At 32.9% G+C, this 24,483-nt stretch overlaps 1 protein-coding gene across 2 annotated transcripts in view; it reads right to left on the reverse strand.

Moving 5' to 3' along the window:
- Window positions 1–20,970, reverse strand: part of LOC149420347 (uncharacterized) — a 486,416-nt gene extending 465,446 nt beyond the window's left edge. For both annotated transcript variants that reach the window (XM_089636629.1, XM_089636628.1), the window contains exon 1: window positions 20,355–20,970. In XM_089636629.1, the coding sequence (XP_089492755.1) occupies window positions 20,355–20,594 (240 nt within the window). In that variant the 5' untranslated portion in view covers window positions 20,595–20,970. The remainder of the gene's footprint in view (window positions 1–20,354) is intronic.
- Window positions 20,971–24,483: the final 3,513 nt, after the last annotated feature.

Here is a 24,483-nt window from a genome sequence, read left to right on the forward strand (position 1 = left end):
GTAAGTTGTAAACTTAAATGTTAAAAAATAACATAAAAAAAACTAAATATCGGGTTAAGAGCTTCGTAATAATCAGAGATGCGCAAAATGGGTACCCAAAACCATTTGAAATGCAAAATAGAAATGGGTCAAAACTTTTCCATTTGAAAATGCAAAATGCAAAATGCAAAATGGTTTTTAGAAAAGCATTTCAAATGCAAAATACCTATTTTCAAAATCCATTGAAAATGCAAAATGGTTTATCAGGTCAAACAATTAAAATAATTATAGAACTTTTAAACAATTTTGTCATTTAATAATGGATATCAATGTAGAACAAACATATTACATGGTTTATCCAAAAAAATACCACGACTACAGATTATGAAACCACAAAAAATTTGCGCGGTACTAATGTTGCCAACGTAAAAACATAGAAACTGCTATCTAACATTTAATATTACAGCGTCATGGCCCCATGTTCAGTATTTGAATCAGTATTTTTTGTAATGGTATCACTCAATTGCCAGGGCTTCTACCAGGGAGTGACATGACAAATGGAAATTATCTCTCATAGCGAGGTTGAGGACCGACTGATATTTAAAATGGAAAATGCATTGAGAAAAGCATTTAAAATGCAAAATACCCATTTTGCATTTCCATTTGAAATGGATTTATTTGAAATAAAGCACATCTCTGGTAATAATATTCGGCTCTCTTACGGCGGGTTGTTTCACAGAATTTGAACAATTCATAAAATTTCAAGGTTAATTGTTAAGTTCGGTGAAAGTTCTATTCAAGTTGTCATTAATTCAATTCTGTGAAACAACTGGCCCATAATAATAAAGAAACAGAACTTGAATAGAACATTCACAGAACTTGAAAATTAACTTGACGAATTGTTCTAATTCTGTGAAACAACCCGCCATTAATGTATCGCCGCGTACTCTATTCTATAATTATATTTTTATGCTTTGAATAGAAATGTTTCTTTCGTTTCCAACATTGAAATAATTAAGTTACTTCAAAAGGAAACCACCATTGAAATTTGACTTCAAAGAATACCTTGTCATCGGGCATTTTAAAAATATCCAACTAATTACATATATACATTGTGTTATGAGGGCGTGGGTGGTGCTCATAAACATAATGTATTGCCGTGAACAAAAATAAGTTAAATTGAACTTCAACCCTTTGGGTGAAATGCCACCAACTTGTACTGGGCTTCAATAACATGGTAATTAAATCGAAATATATTTTGGTACTCGGGAATAATGATATTCAACGAATATGAGTAAACAGAATTATGAAGAGAGATAATATTGACTTATCAAACATATCTAAACTAATATGTACTCATTTTACATATTATTACATTGTAATAATTCAAGGGTGAGATTTACAAATTGGCTTGTTATAATAGGTGTAGAAAATAATAATCTTAAATTATTACTTATTAACATTTGGTGCTTAGATATCGATTGATATGTAGTATGGATGAAGCTTAATTTCTTTACAGCCAGTGAGGTATGATGAGTAATGGAAAATAAATTTAAACGTTTTTATAAAAAAAAGTATTTCTAGATCTACACAGATGATAATAGCCGAATCGAAAAATTAATGTGAAAGATTAATTAAAGCCTCGAATCGCATGGCCCAGGGTATCGATTCTCCAATCCAGGCCGCTCGCAATCGCCGTCGACAGTACATACATTGGTCGACACTCTGATTCTCGAGTCTCGTCGAAGGTACTCAATTAGATAGCCAAACGTAAAAATTCATTCCATACGAACAACGAGTGGGTCGAACCACTCGCTGTTCGAGTGGAATGACTTTGTCGAGAATCGAGGCACTGTCGACACACCGCGCTTCCAGCGTTCAAGGTAGTTAACAACAAACAAAACAGCAGTAAAATGGCAAACAAAATCAATTGTGATCATAATAGTATTTTGGACGTTTGCATTATGTTCAACTATTCAATTGATACTTGCTCGAATTCGTCTAGGTCATGGGTCGCACGCTTCGTGCTGCCAGGACGAAGCAAATTACTTCAGTATTCGGGAATTATTATATTATGCTGAGCATACATTTGCGACATGTAAGTCCGCGAAACGCCGCTTGCGATTGCTTCGTTCCATTTCCATAATTCGTGGCTCGTCTCGCGCTTCCGTTCGTACGTGCATACACAGCATTGAAGAAGAAATCTTAGAGACTAAACGCGATTGCAGTGGGTGGGATTGTAATTGTTCATGTTTGAGTTACTTTCTCGTAAACGCCGGAACTGGGGGCACTAGGTTTGTTCAATGTTCAACCACCTACGATACGAGCTTGTTTGGGCGTATTTATTAACTGCATCATTGAGTTCAAGGTGTTAAATTGTTACCATTTAATAATACAACTCGATTTAATCGACAGTTAACCATTCAAAATAGTTCTAAAGACCGCATCCCAGGTTATTGAATGCGGTCTTTAGAACTATTACCTACCAGAAGGTAGGTTTAATGGACTCGATTTATATCGGATTCACTTCGATTAAATATTTTGGGACAAGTGACGATATTTTTTTATAGACAGCCGGAATACTTTAATTAGATTAATTTATTACACGTGAATCTGAATACGTTTCATTTTAATAAGAAAACATTTAAACATCAAATTGCTGCGTAAATACATTAACATTACTGACACGACTATTAACTTCATTAATTTAAGATATATACGCATACTTTTCTAATGCAGCTAACCCATTGGACGCATTTTGCAACCGTGTTCTAAAATAATTATGAAACATCCTAATATTTTAGAACTTACTTCTTCTTCTGGCGCTAGTATAATTAGAAAGAGTATTTATCGATGTATTTTTAAATGTAAGTATGTTACTTGTGACTTTCTACATATGTAAATATATATGTCATTAAGACAGGCCTTAGACCCAGTAGGCCTTAGTCGTAAGTCACTAGTTTTAGTATTTAATAAATATATTTGTACAGCGCCCTTGAGGTGATTTTTCACGAAAACGGCGCTATATAAATTAGGCAAATATTGTAATTATTACTAACACAAATCGAATATTATTTATTTATTTATTTTCACATATACGGCACAACATGTGCCATTCACATACTAAATTACAGAGAATAGTACAGCAACATAAGGAATGCAACAATATAAATGTAAGTATAATGGTATAATATGTAAATAGTAGTAAGGTTAAAAGTATGAAAAAAAGAGATATAAATAAAAAATAAGTAGCAATCTGTAGTATAGTATTAAGTCAAAGTAAGAAATTATATGTAATAATATACAATAAAGTAGTATAAGCAAGAATGAAGTGCTTACAAAATGTCTGAAAGGCAATAAGAGTTTGTAAAAAATAAAATAAAAAATTTTAGAAAGGTATATACTATTATAAAATGAAAAGAATAAAATATATACTATTTTATAATATGAAAAGGAAACAAAAGTAATAAATGGGAGAATCGCGTGTTATTATACACATATATTATGTAACAATTGACATTATTTGGCCAACATACTATATTTCAACAGTTTCAGCCTAGTGAGGAGTTTTATAAAAAATGCATTTCTATATATTATATTATTATATTATATACTATACACTAAGTTAATGTTTTTTAAATATGTACAAAATTGGTTTTACCATATATATATATTACATACCTACATGCATATACATATAATATTTAAATATATATTTTTTTAACTGAAATGCCTTCATAGTAGGCGGGAAATGCCAAATCGATTATCTGAAATGCATTAAGACGGCAAAATAATGTAGCATAATATTTAGCTGTACTGATGGTATCGCTGAATAAAAAAATATATTAAAAATATATTACACTAAAATAATTACACTATGTAAATTGAAATATATTACACTATTAGGTAGGTAAAGAGTACCTATTCAGTATTGTCAGAAAAATGAAGAAAGATTGCGGCCAGAACGCATAATGACAAGAAACGACACCAGGCGACGGCAAGTCACAATAAAACAATTCAAAAGCCACAAAGTCATTGTCACCACCGCAGAAAACAATAAATCATAAAATACGAACTTATCTGGCTCTGTCTTACGGCTGACGAAAGGACAGCGTTCAAAAAAATTCAGAGAATTATTACAGGATGTTTCATTGAAAGGAACTTCATTAAAAGTATTCAGCTAAACCTCATAACATATTATATACGGTACCGGACAATTCAACACAATGACAATTCAACACACCTTTAAAAGGTGATATAGTCATGAAACAAAAACAAGGTTAGGTTTATAGGTTAGTTTTTTTTCATCGCTTTTAAAGGCTTTATATCACTTTTATGTGTGTTCAACTGTCGTTGGGTTGAGTGTTAAATGTCATTATATCGAGTGTTAATTGTCATTGTATTGAGTGTTAATTGTCATTGTGTTGAGTGTTTATTGTCACTGTGTTGAGTGTTAATTGTCACTGTGTTGTCAATTGTCATTGTGTTGAGTGTTAATTGTCATTGTCATGATTACCATTATTTACAGAATGCACCGAAAAATAAAACGATATTAGAAAATATACTGCTTTAATTTAAATTGCATTAAAAACAACACGGTAAAGATTTATTTTTTTATTTAATATTTGTATGTTTTTTACAATAAATATACAATCATACATATTATACAGTGTTATCAAGGTAAATAATAATAGCTTTTCCTCACCATAAAGAGACTATAAATATAGACTATATACTATAAGAATATACTTATATTACAGATAAATGCCAGGATCTGAGCATTGCGAACGAAAATTAAAATGTGATATTTATCTATTAATACAATGTTTATTGTTAAGATAATTGTATACAATCCAGACAAAATGGTGCTGAGTGGTGTAATTACGCTGAGAAATAAATTAACTGACTTGTTTAATGTAATGAATTTAGGAAACATTCATCAGGCATAGAGGCAGGTATCATTATAATTGAATGAGTGTAATGAGCACAAGAACAAATCACGTTTAATAAAGTAAGTGAATACTTGAAGGTACCAGTTTGCGGAAATATTAAATAATGCGGTCCTCATTGACTGCTAATTAAGTTGAGTAACCTTTACATGGGCGAGTTATGGAATTATTTCGCAATTAAACATCGGTGTATGTTGTTTGTATAAAAACTTTCAATAAATTGCAATAAAATAAGATCGTAAGAGAACTAGTTCCTACCTTTCTGTGTCGTGAAAGTGTAGAATTTTTCGTTGTTTCCAAACCAACAATTATCATTTTATATCAACACATTTTGGAACTGGTTTCAATAATTAAAACTACCCACCCCCAGAACTGATACAATCAGTATCTGCCACTGAAAACTTACCCTACATTAAATGTTATTTGTAAGTTGTGTAATATTTAAAACACATTTATTAGTTTTTATTCTGTTGTTTTCAAACAACTCCTACTGTAAAGAAATAAATAATGAATAACTTTGCAATAATTAAACCTGCGACATATTTAATATTCATATACAGCGAACAATTCACAGAGTGCAAAAATCAGCAACACGATAATACGTTTTACAAAAAGAATCTTATATATTCATCTCTGGAGAGCAGAATTGAGAGAGGGTGCGGCATTTTATTAGGAAAATTTGAAAACGTCCACTGGTTATTAAAACGTCCCATGTTTAGTGGGATCACGTACGGCAGTTCCACCGCCACTACGTCCTCGCCATTTCAGGGCTGTACGGCTGTACTGACACGCCGTAAAGCAGCCGCTCCCCCCGTTACCCCACACACAGGACCCCAAGCAACCATCTCGCCTTTATTATATAAATACGACGAGCTTTAATGGTGAGCTATAAAACCGCCCCGAGTGGGGGAGACTGTGGCACGCGTGCCGGGAGACAATCAAAACAGGTTATTTGAACATGCCCGAGGAGAGTGAACGAATAAAATCTATTATCTAAACTACTTTATTGATTAGAAAAAACTTGAAACCGCGGTAGTAGAGGTTTTTACCCTTTTTATTTGAGTATCAGCTTGTTCCGAAGTTTTTATACAACGCCGCAGGATAAGAACTCACCCCTCTTGAATCGTTAAACTTCTCACAGTTATGACCACCGCAAGGGGCCATTGACCACATCCTTATTTTATGGGAAATGTACCAAATGTAATTAAAAAATACCGTGCGAATAAAAAAGTTTTGTTCTTGTGCCTGTCCTTTCAAAGGTTGGCTGTCGTGGGGGCAATCTTCACACAGCAGACTGCAGCCTGGAACAACTCGCAGCACTGAAGTTTAAGCCACGAGGTGCGGCATTTTCTTCTAGGTCGTTTTCCATCACTCATCTCCGGGATAATCATATTTAAGTTTGTCAAATTTCATAATATATATTTATAGAAAAGGTTTATTGGAAGACGAATCTAGATCAATCACAGAATCTAGAAAAACCCACTACTGAATTAAATTTCGACAGAGATAAATAATTCAGAAATGTTATCTGAAAATGTGTACTTACGCAAAGGTTCAGTATATCTGTCGGGCGAGTGGCTGCGGGGGGCAACCATGAAATTTACATTAGCTTGGCCGGCGGGACAACTTTTCTTGCTGTCTTTTGTGTGTTTTTAGTAGTTATTTGAACATTATACTGTGAACTAGGGCCAACTCTACACTGAGCGATCCAATTACCTTTTTGCCTTATTTCCCCGGAACGACTTCGCTTACTTTAACCTTAAATAAAGGGTTTACGGCCGTGATAAGACGGTTTAACTAATATTTCTCCGAGAGCTTTTTGTTTTGATGTCCCTCGGCTTGGAATTATTTACGAAGGGATTTCACCCTTCGTCAAATAGTATTATGTTTGCACGATGGTTTGATTGTGATATAGTAAAATGAAATCATTATTATAGCTCACATTGTCAGTAATATAATAACATCTTTATTTATGCCATAACAATAATATTATATTTGTAATAACTAATAACAATACCTCGGTTAAATGGATGTATGTTTGACGTTGATTTTGGGCTTTGTTCTCTTTTGTACAAAAACAACACAGTTTAGGTACAATATGTAATGTAATAAAAAAAAAAAAATCTGAATTATTATGATCATGAGTGAGTTTTTGTGGTTGTAGTTTTATATAATTCTGTATTTAACTTAATTAATGTTATATCCTGTCTTACATTTATTATAATATGATATCTTGTCTTTTTTTGTATTAGGCAATTCACCCCAAAAAGAGTGCTATGTGCATATCTTGTCTTAATATGACACCTTCAATCACACCCATTTGGAATAAGCTCCATAAAATAAATGTTTTTCTTTCTTTTCACGGGCAATACTTTGTTTTATATAATTTAAAAAATATTTTTATTCTTATTATGTAGTCTTATTATTAGAAGTGCAGTCACAAGGGGGAAATCTATAATTGGTATTATTTTTGCTATACTAACTATTGTAAATAGTCAATGTTGTTTTTATTAACACCATGCAACCATTGTTGAAAACACCATATTAAAATATCGCAAATCTACTATGGTTTTATTTGTTTAAAAACCATTCGTGCAAATATTTACATATAAGCCCAGCCAACTTAGGTTGGCTAGTCTTCTGGTGTAGAAGATGTTAGTAGCACATGGTCGAACGTAATAAATACACTCGTGTAAAGCGTGTGTAAGGGTCTGGAGTACAAGCTTTTAAACCTCTGCAAAACGCGAATGAAAAAATAAAACGTAGATGTCGGATTAAGTGTCGGTGTATCCCCGTGTCGTGGGGATTAAATAAAATCACGCAAGTAGCCCCGGTGAGACATATTACCCCGTGTTCCCCTCCCCACTAATCTCCATCCCGGCGTTAATAATTAATCACACCGGTAAGTCGGGGCAAGTCGGGTGCGCGGGGGCGGCAAATTACGTAATCTCGGCCGAGGTAAGTAAATCATTATAATATAATAATATAAACTCGAGCGGGGACTATACTATACCTACAATAGCATAGACCAGTCGCCCGCCACGTGCATGGAAATATATCTCTACGCACATACTATTATGTTAGTCAGCTTAAAGTTTACGAAACTTGAGGAATATGAGAATGCCGCAAGCTAACTAAAGGCGTACCGCTGATAGATACGTTGTAACCACTTCCACCTTCTCATAAATGACGCATGTAACAGAAAGGGAGGTTTTAAATTACAGCGGAGCTCTAAGTAGCAGAACCTAATCAAATGTTTAAGGTACCTACTTGCCGACACAGGAGCCAACGAAATAAAAATATATAATAAAAATTTATTACATAAATTAACCATTAAAAACATTTAATAAAATATAACCCGTTTTGGCATGTGAATATTATTTATATGAACCTGAAGTTAATGCAATTTTGACATTTTATTTTCAAAGCATTACACCGAGGAAAACCGCTTAATATTGCTGAAAACTTTCAAAAATTTATATTAATTCATCCATATAAAACAATGAAAAAGGTTGGCACTTGATAAAATAATAATAATTCTTCTCAACATTATGAAAACAGCAGGTAAAAAGATCACGGTAAACCCTGGTCTCAAATAATGATAAAATAAATACAATACAAGACGTAGCAGAACCTTGAATTCCCACGATACAAAAAACCTACAAAGGAGGGACAATAGGCATCCCGGTAATTCAGTCCCCAAACCCAAGAAAAGACGGACTTCCAGTACGTTAATAATAATAACTTGAATACAATCAAACCTACAACAAAATATATGAAGGAACAATAATGTACCGATAACTGGAAATATAAATACAGTTGTAAGATATTGTACGTAAAAAGGTATATCATATCAAGAACATTTATTTGAAAAACTTGTATAAGTCTTAGACGAATTATTGCGCTCGTGAACATTGTACAATCGTTCTTAGTAGTAAAATTGTTTTTATCAATAATTATAACATAACAACAATTTTATTAAATTGTTTATACCCCATATTATTATTGTAGATTTAGTTTAGTAACCGTGATTACCATTTTTTTAAATCTATTATTTAATACATATATTATGCAAAAACTATCCTAACTCATCTACACATAATTACTCTACACATAACCTAACTCATCTACACATAGATGTACTCGAAGCAACAACAAAAACTTACTACAAATACCGATAACACATACTACGTTTGGTCAACGAAACTTTAAATACTTTGCGACAAGACTCTATAACATTCTTCCAGACAACATAAAACAATGTGATTCACAAAAAAGTTTCAAAGATAAAGTAAAAATTTGGATCAAAAATTAGAATAGGGCCTTCACTGGTGCATTCACTCAAATTCGAAGTTATTGAAGTCACCACATTATTGAGCGAATACTTCTTAATACAAGTATAGGTATGTTCAAAGGTATTAGGAACTAACACGAAAAAATCTGCCTCAACACAGGCTAGCCTAGTGAGGCGGTATTTGAGAAACCTCAACTGTACTTTTATTTTCATTTTACCTTCACAATATTATGTTTGTATTTTTCTGTTAATTTTATAACCTTAAATATAAAAGTTACAAATCAATGTACACCATAATATGTATGTATAGTTGTAATGTATAAACTATTATTATTAGTTACATACTTCAAATAGTACAGCTTATTTCTTTACCTACCTTACAAAAACTGTAATTGCGCAAACCCCAATTTCAAATTTAAAAGTACGTAATTCTTATACTTTCAGTACATAATTTTATTTTATTTATTTTTTATTTTTTACGTATTGTGGCCAGTAATATTATAATTATCTATAAATGTTACTAACGGTGTGCAGTAGTAAAAAGCGCAATAAAATTAACGGTAATAATTGCACACGTACATCACATGCACTTAAGTTAAGTTGTTGGAAAGTAATGTAAACAGTTTATTGAACAGCGTTCGCCAGATGCCAAAATTGAGGGTTTAACTTACGAGCCGAGAAACAATTTGCGAGTGCCAAAATCTTGTGAAAAATGTGTTATTATTATTCAAATAAAACACACCAATTTAAAATAGTAAAAATAAAATAAAGAGATACAGTGTAAATGTGTTTTAATGTATACAATATATATTATCAAAACCAGCTCACCGTGAGTAAGAGTTTTTAACGAGCTTGGAAAAAAAAACAGAAACAAATCTAATAGTTTTCAATTTGCAACACAGCGAGATAAATTCAATTTCAATAAACAACACAATGAAAACGAAACGAAAAACGCAATTAAAGCAAAACAACTCGATAGCACCGACAGAGTAGTAGAATAACGCCGTACATTTATATGTATAAGGGGTATAACGTATATCGTAGTCCGGTACCGCCACTTTGCGGCTTCAGTCAATTAAATGTGAAAAGTTGGTCCTGCACGGCGGCACGGCAGTGGGAAAGTTTCCGCAGCCGACCGGCGCGTTGGCCGCAAGGAAAACCGGAAACCGCCCGGTCCGCCGTGATAGCGCCAAACTTAATCCTTTGCCGACGCGCGATGCCTGACACACGTGTTTGTAGCTCTAGCAAGCACCTTTACCACGGTGGCTGGACTCCATTGGACTATTCGCTACAATAAAGAGATTAACGCCGTTTTGTAAAAAAATAACTTACTTTTATTTGACAGCCGCAGGTTCGCAAATAATACTTAGGTAGTGTAAACTAAACACCACATGAACCTTTACAGAACCTTTTTTTTAAATATGACAATACAAGGACCTCACCACAATTTTACTACTTCGAGCCAGCAGATTTCAAAGAGGGGCTTTAGAGAGAGCGAGGAGGGGGAGAATGGTGTGCTATAGAGAAAGTACATAAATAGCAACCAAGATCAAGTTATTTAATTAATCAATCTAATTTTATTTTATATTTATATCAATATTTATTTATTTATTTTGTAAGAAACAAACAGCTTTTATATAATATACAATGATAGATATAAATATACAAGTTAACTGAAGTCAAGCCACAGAAGTTTCTTATGTTAAAGTTCATTAGAAATGAAGTTTTAGTATCTTAAAATTAATTTGGTGTTAAATGAAGGGGAGAGGAAGAGGATAGGAGATGCTGCCGATACATTCCATACTCTCATATTAATAATCGATCGTACGCATTACTTTATATCGATATTTCTTTAGGTTATTACCAAAAATGTCAATGCTGTAAAATTTTGTATTATATTGTGCACATATACGAGGAATTGGGGAATTTTTTCGAATGTTTGTTCTGCACGAGGGTAGATAAAATAAATCAGATTGTCGGGTTGATCTAGACGGAATATGAAGATTTATTAAATTGGTAAGTTCTGGTGAGTCCAGAACATTATTTAATATACATAGTATAAGCGAGAGACTCACTGGGATTGTTGGGAGCAGTTTGGACCCTTATGTGGTAACCTAAACACATTTAAAAAAAATCTAATTCAATTCAAAACAAAGTTTGGATTCTGAAGGGCGGTATTCCTCCAGAACGTTATTGAATGTATCTTACCCGCTCTGGGAAATTATCCCATATCAATGTCAGGTCAGTATGTTAAACCTTAAGGTGTTGGGTGACTTTGAGAGGCTGGGAAATAAGGAGTGCGGGGAATAAGATAAGCAATTATCATAGGAAAGTGTAATGGTATCAAGGAATCTAAAGATCTTCAATAGCTATACGGAATTAACTAGGTAGGTGTCAAACATAATAGGCCTCAGCACGGGTAGGTGTCAAACATAAAAGGCCTCAGCACGGGTAAGGCACCCAGCGAGGCCAACATTACAGGATAACTATGAAATATAAAAAAAATATTGAAAAAAAAAATTATAATCAACGCCAAAACACCCAAATTCGGCAGCGTATAATATATAGTATAGTCGTTCGTTACATTATGAAAAAGACAAATAAGCAATGTTTACGAAAATGCGTTTTTATTTTTTTGTTTTTTACATTAGGAAAATAAGAAAGTAGAAAAGAAAATGATTAAGTTGTAGGAGGGAGGAAACACAAAGGCCGGCAAATCGTTCCACAGCCGAGCGGTTGAACTCAAGAAAGAGTCGTAGAAGCGACCCGATATGTTGGGTGCGCGTTTGGCGTGATTCCAGACTATGTACCGGTGCCGAAGGCATCAATGACCCTAGTTCCTCGGAGCATCTTCCATTGTATTACCGATAGAACAATGACAGAAAACTTACCTGACGCCTGTGCTCTAAGGATTGAACCCGTATGATATTTAATTCTGAACTGACAAAATCGTATCAATGTTCAAAAAGATTTTCCTCTAAAATTGGCATCATGTATAGGTTATGTCTCGAGTTATTTCATTACAACATCGATAAAATCTTAAATAAATCATCAAGTTTACATTTCATTATATCCCCAATACCCATACGTTTATTTATGGCGTAGGAAACAAACGTGAGCATAAAATTGATATTTTCAGAAGACCACGAGAAAATTATTTTCTACTCCTGACTCAGTCAGATCTTTTACATTTTCACACATAAAATTATGTAAGAACCGCGGGTTTATCATCCGGCTTCTCACTCACCTACGCGATCTCAACATAATAATAATAATATTAATAGTTAATGGTTTTATATTAGCGTATCTAATAAGATATTCTTCAAATAGGAATATTATACACAGGTAAGAAATCTTCACGTTCTCGATCAACAAGTACGTACAGCTTCTTTCCCACGTACCTGTATCCTTAATGACAACAAAAAGTGAGGAATTTGAACAACTCATAAACAAGGTTCCCTCTATTTTCTACAGTGTGTGTGCGACTCATCAATCTGTGAAAGATATTAAAGAAAGAAAGAGGCCAGTGCGCAAATACGCACATTCACGCGTAGATAAAATAAAGTTAATGTAGCACGAAATAAAAAATTACATTAGGTTATAAAAAACAAAAAAAAAACTGTTTTCTTACCCAAAAATGTTCCTTCATATTGGATTCCATTGGGTTAAAAAATGGTGATACATCGGTACTAGTTAACAAAGATTATTTGTGTGCATATACTGTTTTATAATAAATTGTATTTATTCTGGGTTATGCCGATTCCTTACCGACCCATGAGGGAAGGGGGTAAGGCTAACATTTTTTTCTTGAAATTTTAAATCGCCTCGGAAGGATATGCATTGTTTCTCAAGTACACAACAATGGAACAGTCAAAGTAAAAAGAGATAATACCTACCTCTGTTTATAGATAATAGATATATACAAGCAAAAAGGTGAAAACACAAAATAATAAGACCTTCAAATAAGGGATAATACATTATGTGTTTGTTCAAAATGCGTAGCATATGCGAACCCGGAGAACCTATCATAAAATATCGGTTATTTTGTGTACACTTGCGCCAAACAAAAATCTGGTGACATGTTCTTTCCTCGAGACGTGTGCGGAAGATGAAAACATGTGTATGGTCAATTTTTAACAAATGTGCGGCCGCACACCTAATGCCTATAAATCGATATTGTTTTTATAATCATCTTCGGTTTTAATAAAATGTAATACATCAGAGCATGATGAAATTACAATATTGAATAATATTATACAGGTAACGTGGTAATGAGAAAAAATTTCAAGTATTGCCTTGCTTATTCAAATGGTAGTTACATTCGTACACTGAGGACGGGTTGTTTCGGAGAATTTGAACAATTCATCAAATTTCAACGTTCATTTTCAAGTTATGTGAAAGATTTTTTCAAGTTCTGATTTTATTTCAGTTTTGTCAAGCAACTAGCCTACAATGATATAATAACAGAACTTGAATAGGACTTTCACAGAACCCGAAAATGAACGTTGAAATTTGATGAATTGTTCAAATTCTCCGAAACAACCCGTCCTAATAGATGATACGGATTAGAATATTGACATATGTAAATGAAGGCCACTTGTTGTAATAAACTAAATACTTATAACATTGAAATACATTTGCGGTAAAAAACACACACTTTTTATACAATTCTAGCAAACCGAAAATGTTATGACTTAACCCTTTCAGATCTTGCATATATCCTTGAAATCAATCCTTTATCATTTGAAAATACAGATTTCAGAATTTTTCCTCACTACCTTTAGCTAATAAAAATGGCGGTTTTCGTTTTTCAATTGCTGGTATAACATGTAAGTTTTTAAGGTATTTTGTTCAATGTTTCATTTTTATGTAATTTTTTTTAGTTTAATAAAATGTTATATTTTTGGCATTAATAATAATAATTTTTAATAAATACAAGTAAATCTAAAAATAAACAGTAATGATGTGAATGCAATGCATTTTAAGATAATTGAAATTTTAGTAAATCTAAAAATAAAGAATTATGGCGAGAATAATTAAATTATTATTATAAAGTATGCTATTTTCCATTATTTATGAGAAACACGCCCACTGACACCTAATTAATCTTCTTTCAAATGAAGGTAGTAATAACGTCTAAACTATTAAAAATAAAAACACCAACCTTTTCAAACTCTACCAGTAATTATACTACTACTGATATTTTTAATCTGTTTGATGTTCCAAGTTTACAAAAAATCTATGCTAAAAATATTCTAGTTCATCACTTAAAAAATAAACCAGAGGCAAACCCCTCTCACGATCATAAAACCAGAGCCAAGCAAACAGACATGCTAAATATTCCTAAATGTAATTCTACTTTTGGACAAAGAAACTCTGAATTTTTAGCAATTAAATTATATAATAAACTCCCTCTCAACATCAAACAAAGGAAAACGAAAAATAACTACATTAAGGACATCAAATCTTGGCTTATGGAAATATCGGAAGAAGAACTAACTAATATATTTAAAACATCATCTTAGTTGCTGAAAACGTATTCTAACATATATAGTCCCCCTCAGCACAGGATCTCCTAGTGAGGAGGACTTCAATGATCTGTTTTAATTTTATTTATATATTTTATTTCATGTGCCATACAAAAATGTACCTAATTATTTTAAAAAGTAACTAAATAAAATAAAAATAAAAAAATAAAAAATTGTTATCAATCATCAAATAATATGTTCTACCACAGCCGGTTTTAATTCAAGTCTGAAAGTGTTGAAACTGTCATTAAGAATACGATTTTGTTGTAAATATGAATAATAATAGTTCCGTCGAATACCATCTTTCCGTTTCATGCGCTATTTATGAGAAAGAGGGAGAGATTACAACGGAGCTATCAGCGGTATGCCAAAACAGACGTTTTTATAAGCTCCCGCGGTATACCGAGCAGTACTACCTGGGCTCTACGGATCAATAGCACCGAGTCATAGCCATTGTATAGGGTTCCTCAAGCAGGAGTATTTTTCTGTAAAAATCCACTACCTACACTTAAAGTTTGTCTAACATAACAAGGCGAAATACTCGAGGTATGTAAGTCCTATCATGTGGTAAAGGTACTCGACGTATTTCACGCTCTTCTAGCGTAACATAAACAAATAAAAGCAATGTGTTTTGAAAATCTTTAAGAATTTGATGAAGCCACACAGACTACAAAGTAAATCGTTAATAATCTGTGTACAAAAATTGTATTGTCGGTGGCTGAAAATTAACGACCGAGCGAGCTTTACTCCGCGGTGAGGTATTACAGCACAAAGGAAAACAAAACACCTGCCATAAAGGAAACTCTCGAGAACTGACTATTTAGAAGTTGTCCGTAATTATTATTTGCGGCTGCGACGCGTGTAATGAATAATAATAACTAATTAACACATCCTGCCTTTAATACCTTCTCGCTATTGATTCCCAGCTTAATTGAATTTCTTCCTTTATATCTGGAACACTATGTCCATCTTGAAGTGTTCTAACGAAGACTATAAGTTATAATACATAAGACCGAGCGTGTGTACAAGCTCAAATACAACCCAGAAAACGATAATATTGTAATGCAACAAAATACACGAATAACTGAACAGCCGTTCTGTCTTCAAGTAGCAGTAATCGTGATATTAAATCAAAGTAACACGTACCTACTTAACGTGCGGGTAAGCCACACAACATTGTAAAGGCGCTTTCTCCGATAAGGTAAGAAAATTACACATTATAATAATAATTATTATTATTACATGTTAATGCATATCATACAACATGTAGTTGCGAATGGAGAAGCAGTTATTTTATACGAGTTTTTTAGAAGACTGGTATGTATACGTGAAATAATTAATAATATACGTTATGCATAATTTAACAATGAATTAAACTAGGTTCGCGGTGATATCTTAGGCGACACAAAGAGAAGTTTGGTCTTGTGTTCTCAAAACCTCTCAGAGCAGTCGGCAACCTACCACAAGCAAACTACGTAACGTATGTACGTACACCGCATACACACACAGACCAGCGAGGGAATGCAGTGTAACATATACTCGTAGATAACGTATGGGGTAAGTACTAAGTATAGAGCAGAGAGAGTTCCCAGTTCTTGTACAAAATTCAAGAAGTTGAACGTGAGTTGGTCTCACTTCACTTCTGCGATTACTTAAAGTTGCGCCGACAGCGGTCTCCATAAACGAAATATGTTAATAGTTTAAGTTGGGAAAACAAAACGGCAGCATTGTTTACTTTAATGGCTACTGAAGATAAACAACCAGTTGGATATTTACAAATTGGGAAAACTATTGCAAAGGTGGAGAGGGCAAGTCAATATTCAATGAATTTATAAAACAGGGAAACAAAAGAAAACGGATTACAAAAATACAATATTTGAAATTTTCTTCTGGCTCTGTTTTTTTTTAAATTTGGCATTGGAGCTTGGAAGTCAACCGATTAAATTATATTTCAGCCACTTTTCAAAAATGCGTTACCACCTTCTAGAAAATAATGTACATACATACTATGAATTACTTTCGATGTAAGGACGACATATCTTCATTATTAGACTATAATTATAACAAAATAGCAAATCCCCAAGTACTTCCAAAAATCTGCAAAGACATTATCATTCCTGATCATTCCTAGTGATCAGCAACCGGACACAATTAAAAATTATAAAATTTGACACCGGTTAGAATAAACAATATTATAATAGAACAAATACAGTTTTCATAGGTAGATACGATACGATATGGAAGTGAATCGGCGAAACAGCTGTTGCAGTATCAAAAATAAATAGAACGTATAAAACCCAAATATACAAGAGGAAAACCCGCAGACGAATCAGCTATTCCACGATCCAAAGATGAAAGTAAGAGGAATGATACGAAAGGGCGTATCCAATTTAAAGCACCATATTATTCAAATACATTTGACGGTGTTATTTTATATTTAAAACTTGCGGAAAAAACCTACGGTAAGACGCGTTGGTCTCCCAAAAGATGGGTCAATGACCACAGAGGCTCATACTTAAAAGCAATTCGAAGACCAATCAAATAAATGTTAATTTAACGACTATCATACGCATATTTTTAATAGGATTTACACTTTATACCTTCATTAGAATTAACTCGCCCGTACGACTTAACTGAACGGTAGCGAATTGTAATATTTATAAAATAAATAAGATAAGACCGCCGAGTTATTCCAAGAGTTTAAACCGTACTACCTTATTTGAACGGCCTCGAAAACAGATAATATTTTTATCCTCAGAATGCTGTTGAAACAAGAAAAAATACATATATACAAATTGCAAGTAGAATATCCGATATTTGAGGAGTGTGGTGTAAAAAGGTGGCAACACACAATATTATTAACGTATCCCCTCCCCCCTACATCTTTACAAGTCTGCACTCTATGTACTTTATTTTTACACATCTACAAGCTGTCCACATAATGTATAATTATATGTTCTAAACAAAAACATGATTTAAACACCCAGTACATAACACAAAAATGTTAATATATTTTTTTATAGATTTAGACGAACAATTAAAGTTTTAAAGCAATATGTGAACCACAAAGTAACAGATGAATTTAAACGGGCTTTAAAAACAAAATTATTTAAAAAATCTTACCAGTCATAAATGTTAACTTCTTTTCAATATTTTATAATAAGCCATATTCTAAAACTTCCGGTAATTGTTTGGTTTCGGTTGTCTCCTCATTGTACCATTTTAAAGTGTCTGCTCAGAAAATTCTCATTTCTGAGCACAAACTGCCTCCTGTTTTATATTTTCTTTTAATTTTAATATTATTGTTTTGTCCTGTCCTGCTGTTATTGTTATTCTAAGTTTTGTCATCACTTTGTATAAACAGTGTATTTAGTGTTATAATATTAGATCTGTATTGGGTAAGGCACACTGTAGGAATAATTTTAAGAACCACTAATACTGAATTACCATTTTTTAAGTTTGTTATACGAGTTTAAGCGCACTTGAAGTGAAATGACACTAAACTGCACTATATAAATGCCATGTTATTATTATTTTTTAACATATTTTTTATTGATATTATAAAAATTAAAATTATCTCGAAACACTCTTATTGTGGGTTACAAACAAATATACCACATCACACATTTTCCGGGATGCATTAATCTATATCAAGACGTCTTAATACAATAATGACTGTTCTTATCAAATATATCGATTTCGTTACTCGTTACTACTTAGGTACAACAGCTGATAAGAAATAATCGATCTACACTGAATAGAATTTACCCGTCTCGCACAATTCAACACATCAGTGTTATTAAATAAAACGACCTTGATGTTTATATTTGTACTGCCATTCCTGAATGAACATAATAATATAATATCAAATAATAGTGGGCTTTATAAAGTTGCCAATTGAATTAAACTGTTTGGGTTTCGGGTTACATACACAAATTTACATGTCAGAACATAATTCAAGTAGACAGTGCAAAGAAACGTGCAAGTTCGAAGCAAGTATTTATGTCAATTATCCCACTGGCTTAAAAATAGTTTTACAGTCGTGTACAGTTAATATAATTATTTCAGTACGATTGAGCTGATAAAAATATAACATACATCTAACGAATGTACTTTAATCTTTCAGGTTCAGTTCCTAATTTGTTCGCTTTTAGAAATAACTCACAGAAATCGTTGTCTTCCTTGCTGTTGTGGTGAGAAATGTGCTCCATACGGTGTTAGAAAGAGAAAACACTACGCTTTATATTCAAATCTAGAACTTAACCGAAGAAGAATTAAAATGTGCACCTTTATGAAACCAAAGGAAACCGAACGCAATTTGAAAAAACTTATGAGACTTGATTTTTTTATTAATTATTTTTTATATGAAACGAAAAAAAGTGAGTTACCGATAACGTTTGTAATATATTTGTCTAAAAAAATAAGTGTGTTTTTATATATTTATATATTTTTAAGTGAGCCACTTTAATTTTTTTATAGGCATTATTACAAAAAATATATGTTATTATTATTAATATTTTTAATAATAAAATATATTAACATATTTCATCACCTTTGAAAAACTGTTTTTAGTTTTCGAATATGTTCAGAAATAGTCATTTATTTGGATTTTATTGCAAATCTGAAATATTCCGACTGTTCGAGAGAATATGGGCGAGTTAACAGTAATGTGCAAATGTAATAATATTCTAATACAACATTTATCCAGATCCAATAACAAATGTTATTAATACTATCAAGCCAAGTATTTAAGTGAAATTACAATAATATGTGGGTGTCTATGTCTAGTGTATAGAGAATAAATAAATAATTTTAATTCACTGATTTTTTCAAAGGTCAACAAGGATCCAAAAATAACTAACACCATGGCGAAATATTAATCAAAAGGATTAAATTAACCTGTCTGTTCATATTATGTCGATCGGGAATTATTTGGTATAAAGACGAGAAGCTTGTATTCGTCTCATTACTGAACCATATGATAAGACGATTCATGGTCATTTTAGTTTATTTTCAACGCTGTCATAAAGAGTTGCACTGACAGCTAAAAATTAAACTTGGATGCTGTCAAAAATATCGAAAAGAAAACGATTAGCGTTAAAATGGATAATGTTGAACTGACAGGGCACTCCTTCCGACGGCAACCGAGTTTTAGGTATCCCATTTTAACTTCAATGTGTATATTTTACATTAAATTTGCTAAATTGGGTATAAATTTTAACAGAAAACTCAAGTGAAATCTCTACTTTTCATTCCCTTTTCAATTAAATTAATATGTAAATTATACCCAAAGTTGTTACATATTGAAGTATTAATCAAAGAAGAGAACAAAGGATATCACTGAAATATTATGAATTATGACATAAATACACAAAAATAAAGGTATTTGAAGTGTTTTGAAATGTCAAGAAGGTTTAATTGGTTGGGAGAGATCGCTTGTGTGAATGTAAATATGTGTGAAATGTTTACATAAACAAGAAACAAAGAATAGCGGTGGGTTTGACAGATAGACATATGATAGTGGGGCCACTGACAGACCAGCGGAGCCCCGGCAGCCGGCAGCCGGTAGGACGAGACTCCACTGGGCGGGGGGCACTGACTTACCTCGAGGTCCTCATACGTGCGGAAGGACATTATGGCGAAACCGTCGATGATATCCTCTTCGCCCATGGGCTCCTTTGACTTTTTTCTTCTGACGGCGGGTCGGGGGGGCTTCTCTCGGGCTGGGGACTCGTCTTCCGCGCTGTCCCCATCCTTTGCCTTGCTTTCTCGCTGTGCTTGCATGCGCTGGGCCCTCTCCCGTCTCCTGTTCCTTTGATTGCGCTGCTTCACTTCGTTTTCCATCGTTCACACATTATCTATCACACTTATTCACTCGTTCGTCACTACACAGGGGTCCGCACTGCACTTTTCAAGTCACACATTATTCTTAAACTGAGTTTCCACCGCGATATTCGACAAAATAAGTAAACTTGCACCTGGAGAAAGACACTGATTGTTTCCAATGGCGGAACATACACGGTTGCCGCATTGCAAGTAAAATGGCCGCGTATCTCTCTGACGGCTGTTTTCTAGCCTCAACACTTATAAATTCACGACATTTCACTGAAGCACAAATCACTACACATTTGATTTTAACTCACATCTCGCGTTTTTGTCTATAAAAACATTTAAAGCATTATTCCTGGCATTCACGACCAGTCAATACAATGAAAGATGTCGCGTGACGCGCGCGCCGCGTAGCGGTCGCGATGGCGAACTAAGGCGGTGATACCAGTACACTAAAATATTTTTCCATTCAACGGGCGTAGCCGACTACAGGGTTTTAACTTTATTTTGGTTGCATACGCTTAGAGTTTTTAAAATTTTTGTTTTTAATAATTAGTCCGGTGAATTTCGTAGTATTAAAATTTTATTATTTCATTTTTAATCATGTTTAATTTGCTAATAGAAATTGGTAATATATTAAAGGAATTTTATATTTATCACGCGGCAACATTTTACACTAAAAATTTGTTTATATGACGTCGGACGTCGTGCATGCCTTGTTGATGTTCGTTTACTGTCAAAAGCCAAAGATATAAATGAGAAGGAAAAATATTTGATTTATTCAAATAATAAACATACTTTTCGAAAAAATGCTTTGAAGGATGAATAAATCATTATTTACATCGATATTTTTTAAATTGAAAGATTCTCTTGTTCTCAGAAAAATTCGTACTTTAGAAAAGGTAGGTATCTAGATACGCACATAAAATTAATATAATACTAAGATTATCCCTCAGTCATTTCTTGTGTAAACATAAATATATTTTTAGTTATTCAATAATAACGTACTCTATGTACTAAAAATGCCGTGCATGTTTATATATGCAGCTAACAAAATTAAATTTAAATCATTTGAAAATTCAAAAACCGTTAATATTATTTCGAAATATTTTGCACATTGTGATCAAAATCTGCCAATGGGGGAAGGGCGGGCACGCTCTCCCGCTTGCGCCAAAGCCGAAGGGGGATTTAGGGGAAGTATTTCACTCCCCTGCTCCTCTGCTCCCCTCGCCTTCGCCCTTGCGAACTTCTGTTTTATTACTCAACCGGTATGGCTGGCCCGAGCTTATTTAGCATAACAATGTTTGTCACTAATCTCAGTACCTAAGTAGGTACGTACACATTTTTGTATTATTATTAGAAAACAATATTTGGGTTTACTGGAAAATTTAAAAACAGATTTCGGGGAAAAAAATATATAAATAGATTACAGGTTATTTTATATTAAATAAACAATCTTTGTAAACATATATTTATTTTGTCGTCTGCCGATTTTGCTTATGCCATATTTCGCCAACTACATGTATACTATCTCAACCACAGATGACCCGAATATAGTGCGCACACAGATAGTACTTAATATGATCAATATGCATTGCTGGCATACAGAGTTGTCATCCATCACTATACATCAGGAAATCTAATATGTCCCGACAAAACCCATAATATCCCAATTTCAACATTCACAATGCGACAGGGCTCGCCCTGAGCCAAACGGCTGGCGCTAGTAAAAACCCCAAGGGCACTGTATTAGGTGTTAGGTATTTTCAGCGCCTTGGCTCCTTGGCTCCTTGGCTCTTTGGCTCTTTGGCACATTGGCCCCTTATTATTATTTTTACCTGTTATTGTTGATACCTTGTACATATGTTATGGTCTCCATTTTTCAATATTCATTCAGATAACATTTTAAAAGATTCAACGGAAGTTTCTAAGGTTTATAAATTATAAATTGCATATTCATATACAAAACATAAATTACAATTACCTCTTGGATAAAATGTCTCTATTGAAACTTTCAGAAAGAAGAATAAGTACAGATAATACTGTTACAAAGAATGCTACATTTTAATATTGACTGTCCCGAATTACTTCAATGTATCAATATCCATGTTCCCAAAAAATCATGCCGACATTTCTTACCTTTTTACTTCAATAACACCAGGACACTAGCTTACCAAAATTCTCCGATTCCGAGACTTCACAATCTCGGAAACAAATATTCTGATCTGGGTGATATATTTAATTTGAAAACTAATCAGTATAAATGTTGTATTCTATCACTTTTATTATTCTAGACACAAATAGACCTATGTACCCATATAACTTCTCCGCTACTACTATTTTGTTTTGTTGAATCTTTTAAATTCAATTATATGCGTGAGGAATCATTTTTGCCATTATGTTTATATTCTTCTTTATTGTATTAATTTTTAAGTGTTTACTCTGATACAAAATGCTTGTATTTTTTTTTAACTAAAACCCACTAGGGCGTTTAATATATAAATAATAAATAAATAAATATGACCTGTTAAAATAACCAAATAGAGTAGATATTAAGATAATTAGCGTCCTCTCGAGAGCTCTGAAGGGGTACCACCAGTAACTAAAACAGAGCGGGGAAGTGGTGGGCTTCCTCCAGAATGGCCCCATGACGCCATGGCAAGTTGGCGTCAGGAGCGAACTACTCCAGTTGCACCTGCACAGGGCCGGCCAAAGCTTACTTTTATTACAAATGAAAAACTTTTCGAAAAATCCCTACTAATAAACGTATTTTCCTCGTAATCAAATAAACAACCATTAAGTAGTAGGCTAAATGGTTGTTTATCAGTTGTGTAAAATTTAAAATAAGTTGTTTAGAATACATTTTAAAATCTTTTTCGAATATCTGTTATATTTACAAATGTATATTATATTTGTTATAACTTTCTTGTTAAAAACAATCAGCAGGCACAAACAAAACAAAATGCTGTTTTTTCAATTAGATCACTGTCGGAAATGAATACATTCAATATTATGCACCAATACACATAATTATTATTAATATTGTCGCTCAATTTTTATAGCACGATTTAGTAATAAACCTCATACCTCATACACAATTGCAAGTATGTGTTCGATAATTGCGCGACCTTTATCATAATTACCTACATTAACCCTTCATACCTCTGCCATATTGTCTGTTATGTTTCTTAACGACGCGCGACGCTGTCAAATGGCGGAGGGATTGAAATTTGAATTTGTTTTTCCGTGTTGCAATAAAATCGAAATAAATTGAACATTCAAATTTTAACAAAAACTTTTTTAGGTTATTAAATACGCTTTCAAATTGTTGTATTTCAAATAAATATGTTATTTTTGAAACCTAAACATTTTAGTGCAAACATAAAAAAGTTTTCCCTAAAATAACTGACAACGAAAAAACAAACATATTTAAGCAGTAAATTGTATTACAAACATTATTGTAATCTCACTTTTTCTCGTTTTATACAAAAATAATTGATAACAAATTCAAAAGATTGAGAGAACAGATCTATATTTAAAAATATAGCGTTCTGTTTGTTCTTTATAATACTGTTTAGATTTAGATCAATTAGAAAACATGTGTTGTTCAAAAAAGCGAACAAATAGATTCTACGAGTACTAGCTGTTGGTTCGCTAAACCGAACAAATTAGCCTGAAGAGTTAATTAAGTTTACAAAATAATAGTTACGTACCTACCTATTGAGTACTGAATATCTATAATTATTGTGGTTTAACAAAAAACAATTTTATCACATAGAGGTACATATTTATTTATTTATTAACGGACATCGTCCAAATTACAAAATAATAACACGAATACAGTAAAATGAAAAATACAGGATTAGACAAAGGTACATGAAAGCAAAGACATAAGGCAGATATA

The sequence above is a fragment of the Hesperophylax consimilis genome, chromosome 10, assembly GCF_061612785.1.
Source record: "Hesperophylax consimilis isolate HC1 chromosome 10, BYU_Hcon_1.0, whole genome shotgun sequence".
NCBI lineage: Eukaryota > Metazoa > Arthropoda > Insecta > Trichoptera > Limnephilidae > Hesperophylax > Hesperophylax consimilis.